The sequence below is a fragment of the Magnolia sinica genome, chromosome 10 (assembly GCF_029962835.1).
Source record: "Magnolia sinica isolate HGM2019 chromosome 10, MsV1, whole genome shotgun sequence".
Classification (NCBI taxonomy): Eukaryota; Viridiplantae; Streptophyta; class Magnoliopsida; order Magnoliales; family Magnoliaceae; genus Magnolia; species Magnolia sinica.
In genome coordinates, this window is record NC_080582.1 from 33,222,046 (window position 1) to 33,229,763 (window position 7,718).

Below are 7,718 nucleotides of genomic sequence, written 5' to 3' on the forward strand. Positions count from 1 at the left end.
ATGGAACGTCTACCATTGAAACCCTTTTAGGGGTTACAGAAGTTTTGGATCATTATGAAATTTGTTTTTCCTCTCCGTACAGGTCTTTGTGACCCTATGAATGAACTTAGACGGAGAGGATTTCTCACAAACATCACAGTGAGCCCCGCCTGAGTTCCCATCGCCCGACCGTCCGTCAGCGCTCGTCTCTGCATGCCTGCACGAGGAAGGCAGGGGTATTTTCGTCCTCAAATTCGGTGTCCGTACGAGGAGGTCTTGGTGCGTATGTTAAATTTGTATTGCTTCGTAAAAACCACTGGATAAAAGGTGGGGTCCACAGTCGTAAATTTCTCGCTAAATTGAGATGGAAAAATGGACGAGAAATTTGGGACTGTGGACCCCACCTTTTATCCAGCTGTTTTTATGAAACAATACAAACTTCGTTTGGGAACTTAGACCTGCTCTTACGGACAGCGAATGTGAGGACGAAAATACCCCTCCTTTCACGGAAACGGATTGGGTACCCCTGCCACCAGCTGACGGTGGATGGTCGGTGATCTGTGGGCCCTCCATCATGTATACTTTTCATCCATGCCGTCCATATATTTTTCCACATCATTTTATGATATGAGACGAAAAATGAGGTATATCCAAATCTCAAGTGTACCACATTACGGGAAACAGTTTTGAATGAGCGTCAACCATTAGAAACCTTTAGGGGGCCACTGTGATATTTGTGAGAAATCCTTCCCATCTAAGTTCATTCATAAGATCACAAATACCTGGATGAAGAGGAAAAACAAATTTCATAATGATCCAAAACTTCTGTAACCCCTAAAAGGGTTTCAATGGTAGACGTTTAATTCTCCACTGCCTTTTACAGTGTGGTCCACTTGATAGTTAGATCTATCTTATTTTTCGTATCAAGCATTAATATGATCTCACCAAATAGATGGACAGTTTGGATATAACACAGACCTCATTATGGGACCTACAAAAGCAACATAGAAAAAAAAAGACTGCCGCGGCATTGCTGGCTGCGTAGTCTGCTACAGTTATGGCTACGGTTATAATCCGTAGATATAGTGTATCAAAATTGCGGGAATTTTAAGGCCAACTCGCTGGACAGTTTTGGACTTTTTTGGACTTTCGATATATGTTACGGTTATAATCCGTAGCTATAGGATCTCATTGACCGTAAAAATCTATAAAATAATTTTCCTGTTGCGGTTGATGCCATATCAACTACAGTACCTATTGCTAGGGTTATAATCCGTAGCCATAGGTCTACGGTCATTACTCCATACTAGTTATCGATATTATCGATCATATCTCGATATTATCAATGACTTATGCTCGATGCTATCGAACATATGTCGATAATATCGAAAATTCATCCAATTTTTGAGTTTTGTTACTGGACAATTTGGCATTCATCTTCAATATCATAGAACAATGGTTGATATTATCGACAATCTCTCACTACGGTTATAATCCGTAGCCATAGGTCCACAGTCATTTTCTCCTCTCTTTTCCCCACAAGTACTATTACTTTATCAACTTTCTTCTTCACACCTGATGCAAAAAAAAAAAAAATAAAGCAAAAAAAAAAAAAAAAAAGAAAAAAGAAACAAAGAAACAAAGCATTAGGACACCATAGAGAATGTAACCTTAAAAGGCAATGTTTTGCCCGTTTGAGCTTCATGGGCAACATCTTCCTACAACATGAGCAGGCTCAAATTATGAAAGGAGCAAGTATTAACAGGATTCTTGTCCTATTCCAGAATATGATGGTGCAGTGATGAGATGCAGTCAGACCAATATTTGAATTACAATATAATATATTTTATAATATAACTCATGTAATCTGAAGTCTGTCTCAGTTTCGAACTACCATCTGCTTGGCTTCAATAAATGCCCAATGTGATGAATGTTGCTCTGGTTGCTTTGGTAGTTCACATGGTTGAAGTTGGTTATAAAGAGTGCTCCATGTAGGAAACTTTGCCATGTACTTCCTAAAAGCCAACACAAATTCTTAGGAGAAGACTAAGATAATAATGGTGATGATGATGCATTTGTAAATTCATACACATATACAAACATACATACTTATAGAAATATATAGATATGTATATGCACATATAGATATAGATACAGGATGCACATATAGATATAGATACAGGCATGTGGTTTTGATTGTATATGGCGATCACATAATGCAATTCTTGAGATTTCGGAAAAGTCCATCTTTTTCATAGCCAACAATCATAGCCACCTAAGACCTATCACTTGCCATGAAAGAGAAAAGGCCCTCAATTTATTTTCAAAATTGCAACAAACCCAAGACATCATTTCAGTAGCAATAGTGTAGGATGCGATGTAAAGTAAAAACCCACTACACCTCGTTAGAGGTGGGCATGTTGGACCCGATCAAGTGGATTCGACCCGATCCGACCCAACTCGGTACAGTTCCGAATAGAACCGACGACCTAAATCAGCCTAATCGAGTCTGTCCATCAAGATCCGATCGTTTTTTGGATCAGGTTCGGATAGTGGTGTATCCGGATAGAACCGATCCGAAAACCCGGACCGAAAGGGTCCGACCCAACCTGACCCAAGATGTAAATATCCTTCTATTTTACAAAATATCCCTGTATCTTTAGCTTTTCGTTTGGCGCCAAAAAAATCTGCCCAACATACACTTGAGCCCCCAACTCTATCTCTCTCTATCTCTCTTTATATATGTCTCTCTCTCTTTATATCTGGCTCTCCCTTTCTGTTGAAGATGAAGGCAAGTAAAAGACTAGTTAGATAAGCGGTAGATGAAATACCTCTCTTTTTACCGTTGGATTTCGGAGATTTCTCTGCTTGAGAGATATACATTGAGATACAATGGATAGCTGTGTACGGAAGAGAGAAAGAGAAAGAGACTCGCAGCAGACGTTGATCAAAGAAGGTCGGCGCACCGCTGTTTACCGACGTCGTCTTGGCAGCTAGACCCAAAGACGGAAGCGGATTGGCTACTTTAACGTTAGCAAATTTTGTGGGTCTAATCACGAGGTATGTGTTATATCTAAACCGTCCATCCATTTGGCAATATCGTATTAAGGCTTGGGATAAAAATAAAACAGATCTAACTATTAAGTGGACCACACTATGGAAAGCAGCGGGGGATTGAACATCTACCATTGAAACCCTTTTTGAGTTCACAGAAGTTTTGGATCAACATGAAATTTGTTTTTCCACTTCATTCAGGTCTTTATGACCTTAAGAATAGATTGGATGGAAAATAAACATTATGGCGGCCCTACAAATTGTTTAACGGTGAAAATCATCATCTCCGCTACAATTTATGGTGTGGTCCAGATGATCTTTGGATCTGATTCATTTTTTTATATAATGCTCTAAAATGATCTCTAAAACTAGATGAATGGTATAGATATAATAAATACATCATTGTGGGGCCATGTAACTTTGATCACCTTTGGACCGTTCGTACAACTCGGAGCTCAAGGAGCGTCAGTGCTCGTCTTCGCACGACACGTACCTAGAGCAGGTACATATAGCTGGCGTGAGCTATATTAGGCAGTACTCTCGGATTGCGCACTAAGTTACTCATCAGTACACTCTTATCGTACTGAGTAAACTCAGTTGGGCCCACCGTGAATGCATGTAGTTCATCCACGCCGTCCATTCGTTTTGCCAGATCATTTTATGGGTTCAACCCAAAATTGATGCATATACAAAGCTCTAAGTGGACCATACCACTGGAAAAAAGTGGAAGTATTGATTTCAACTGTTGAAAATTTTCTAAGGCCCTCAACGATGTTTATTTGTCATCCAACCTGTTCATAAGATCAGAAAGACATGGATGAAGGGAAAACACAAATATCAGCTTGATCTAAACCCTCGGTTGTCCCTAAGAATTTTTCAACGGTAAATGTTCAATTCACAAGTGTGGTCCATTTGAGGTTTGGATATACTCCATTTTTGGGACAATGCCCTAACATTATGTTTCAAAAGAGATGGACGGAGTGGATACAATGCATGAATGCCATTGGGGCTCACAGAGTTTACTCAGTACACAATCCGCTACCCTTCATACAAAGCTTCTTCAAGAAGCTGATTTCGCAGTGAGATATTTTATCCACTGAGCAAACTATGTGGGGCCCGTCTTAAATTTTTTTTGGTTTATCCACACCGTCCATCGGTTTTTTCAAATCATTCGAGGGATTGATTCTAAATTTTAAGTATATCTAATAATCAAGTAGATCGCACCATAAGAAACAGTGAGAATGATGATTTCCACACCGCTGATAAAAATGAACGATCCAAACCTTGCCCAACCCGATCTGACTCGGTTTTCTTGACTGAGTCGGACTCGGATCGGTCCAGGTCAGTAGGGTTTAGGATCGGATTGGGTCAGAGGACCTGGACTCGGTCCCAAATCTGATCGAGTTCGGGTCAGGCCATGCAGAACTCGGACCTGGTCGAGTTGGGCGCAATCCGATTCAACTCAGTCCGATGCCCAGCTCTACACCTCGTGAATCAATATAATTTCAAAATGAAATTACGCATGCATATAGGACTGATTTAGATAGTGGACTCAATCCAATTGCAAACGACACATTCCATCCAATTCCATTGCAAAATTATTTTAAAAAATTTCGAATCAAGATGAGAAGTATTAACAATATCCACTAATCAATGCAAAAATGATACCTATCAAGTTGAGATGTGACATGCCAAAGTATGCATATTACACCATAACTCTTTAAAGTTATTTTGAATTTTCAATAACATTCCTTCGTATTATCATGCAACAAGAAAGGCTTGTTATTTGATTAGTTACTCTTGAATTTAACAGGGACTCAACGTTTGAATCATTTTATGAACATGTTTGATAATAAACAAACATCACTGTTGGGCCTAATATGGTTTCAACGGTGGAAATCATTATGCCCACTGTTTCTCGTGGTATGATCCACTTGATCTTTTGATATGCTTCAATTTGGGGCTCAACCCTTTAAATTAGATGGAAAAATGGATGGACGACGTGGATATACTACATACATTCAATGTGGGCCCAACTGAGTTTACTCAGTACAATGGGAGCGTACTGACTAACTCAGTACGCAATCCAATTACGCTTGCTACTCAGCGGGGCAAACTAGAAATTGAGCGGGGCAAACAGGAAATTTAGCGGGGCAAACATGAAATTTAGCGGGGCGAACTGAAAAATGAGCGGGGCAAACTAGAAATTTTGTAGGGCAAACATGAAATTTAGCAGGGCAAATTGGAAAATGAGCGAGGCAAACATGAAATTGAGCGGGGCAAACATGAAATTGAGCGAGGCAAACTGGAAATTAAGCGGGGGCAAACTAGAAATTGAGCAGGACAAACTGAAAATTCAGCAGGGCAAACATGAAATTCAGTGGTTTTATATATATTAAAAAAAACTAGAAATTCAGCGAGGGTAACATGAATTTCAATGAATTTAAAATATAATTGAACTAGCCTAACACATAATTGAAATGCAATTGAACTAGCCTAACATGAATTTCAATGAACTTGAAATGCGATTGAACTAGCCAAACATCAAATTTTAAGGTCATTACTTGGGGAATTCAACCAATCATGAACCGAGAATTACAACGAAAAAAAAAGGAAGCTAGCTATCAAGTGGACCACACTGTAAAAGGCAGTGGAGGATTGAACGTCTACTATTGAAACCCTTTTAGGGGTTATATAAGTTTTGAATCATTATGAAATTCGTTTTTCCTCTTCATCCAGGTCTTTGTGACCTTATGAATAGATTGGATGGAAAATATATGTTATGGTGGACCTTACAAAATTTTTAACTGTGAAAATCAATTTTCTCGCTACTCTTTGTGGTGCGGTCCAGTTGATCTTTGGATATGATTCTTTTTTTTAAATAATGCTCTCAAATGATCTCGAAATATGGATGAACGTTGTGGATATAATGAATACATAACTGTGGGGCCCATGTAACTTTGATCTCCTTTGAGCGGGGTAAACATGAAATCGAGCGGGGCAAACATGAAATCAAGCAGGGCAAACTAGAAATTGAGCGGGGCAAACTGAAAATTGAGCGGGGCAAACTAGAAATTAAGCGGGGTAAACATAACATTGAGTGGGGCAAACTAGAAATTGAGCAGGGCAAATATGAAATTGAGCGGGGCAAACTAGAAATTGAGCGGGGCAAACATGAAATTGAGTGGGGCAAAAATGAAATTGAGCGGGGCATAGGTCTACGATCATTTTCTCCTCTCTTTTCCCCACAAGTACTATTACTTTATCAACTTTCTTCTTCACACCTAATGCAAAAATAAATAAATAAATAAAGCAAAACAAAGCAAAAAAAGAAAAAAGAAACAAAGCAATAGTACAAGGAAAAACCATGAAACCACATGGGGAATGATTTTGTCCCTAATAGTTGACCTGTATAAGGAAAAACACCCATTGACATCAGTTTCCACCAAGTAAATGATGAGAAGACCCTGCACCCTCCAAAATGATCAAAGGCCTGCGGCTCTAAAAGTACATTTTGATCATTCAAAAGGCATTCACCATCATTAGTTAGAAAGGAAGAGGCTTTTGCAATGAATGAAGTAGGCAAGAAACATATGAATAATGTAAGGGAATGAACATGTACCCAACATCATAATCCTGCTCCATTTGATTCTAAAGCTGCTCAGCCTGTTAAAAAGAAATCATAGGAGATGATCAGCAACTAAGGAATAACAGTTAAATTGCTCTTTCGTGCAGTGACATTGAATTTACTGTCTCTTCATCAATATCATCATCATCATCCAAGACTTGTGGTGGATTGAAGAAGTTGAAGAAACTATCACATTGTTCAGTTTTTGTGATAGGCTTGGCATTTTTTGGTCCCTTCTTTGGCTTCTTTTTCAGAACCTTCTGTGTCAGGCACTTTCCAGGATACCATTCAATCTCCGTCCTATAAGTACCCCAACCAAATTCCACATTATGCAAGAAATAAAATTGAACTAAATTAAACACAATAAGAAGAAGAAGACCAACTAGTAGAATTTCTTAGTCATGGAAAGTTATGAGCAATAACAGTACCCTATGACCTTCTCAAGAATAGATTCATCATCGTCAATCATGTGATATGTCTTTGTTAGAATAGTGTTCTTGAAGTATGGGTTAGGATCAAAGAAGAATTCGAGCTTGAAGCACTTGGGATCATTAACTCTGAACCACTTGATATCTTTGAGATACTTGAGAGCCCCTTCATCGCGCTCAGAAATCTAAAATGAGAAACAAGGAAAGCATAAGAACCATACTAGAAAGAAAGAAAAAGAAAAAGAAAAAGAAAATACGAGTTGGTGAAACATCATTTTTTGAGTCATTTACCTCCCCATCAACTACTTCGTTGGTTTTCATTGCAGTGAGCCAAAAATTTGGTACTCCTTTCTTTGAAAAAACAACACATAATAAGCATCCTAAACAAAGTATTTCCAATAAATTGGAGCACTCAAGGTTTGTTAAATACCTTCCGTAGCTTTATCCTCTGTCGGTGTTCCCTCTGCAGGTTCATTTGTGACACCTTCTACTTCAACAACACCATTCACAATTTCATATCTCTGCAAAATTTCCGAAATTAAAGGAATAGCTGAAGCAAAATACAAGAAAATACTGCATAATGTACTCAAATTAGAGGCAAATAAATGATGCCTGCAAGTCTACAACTA

The 7,718-nt window shown here is 38.7% G+C and overlaps 1 protein-coding gene across 1 annotated transcript; it reads right to left on the bottom strand.

Moving 5' to 3' along the window:
* Positions 1-6,263: 6,263 nt before the first annotated feature.
* On the bottom strand, positions 6,264-7,436 carry LOC131258276 (nucleosome assembly protein 1;3-like). The gene is made up of 5 exons (XM_058259487.1): positions 7,381-7,436; positions 7,090-7,274; positions 6,784-6,961; positions 6,656-6,699; positions 6,264-6,441 (listed from the first exon to the last, which is right to left on the bottom strand). The coding sequence occupies exons 1-4, from the start codon at positions 7,408-7,410 to the stop codon at positions 6,685-6,687; spliced, it is 408 nt and encodes a 135-aa protein (XP_058115470.1). The 5' UTR covers positions 7,411-7,436; the 3' UTR covers positions 6,264-6,441; positions 6,656-6,684.
* Between the last annotated feature and the right edge of the window lie 282 nt (positions 7,437-7,718).

Excerpts from the sequence above, each read along its gene's own strand:
- LOC131258276 (XM_058259487.1), bottom strand. The coding sequence starts at position 7,410 with ATGAAAACCAACGAAGTAGTTGATGGGGAG. Across the intron at positions 7,275-7,380 it reads ACGAAGTAGTTGATGGGGAG|ATTTCTGAGCGCGATGAAGG; the intron begins GTAAATGACTCA and ends TTCTCATTTTAG. Across the intron at positions 6,962-7,089 it reads ATTCTTGAGAAGGTCATAGG|GACGGAGATTGAATGGTATC; the intron begins GTACTGTTATTG and ends GGGTACTTATAG.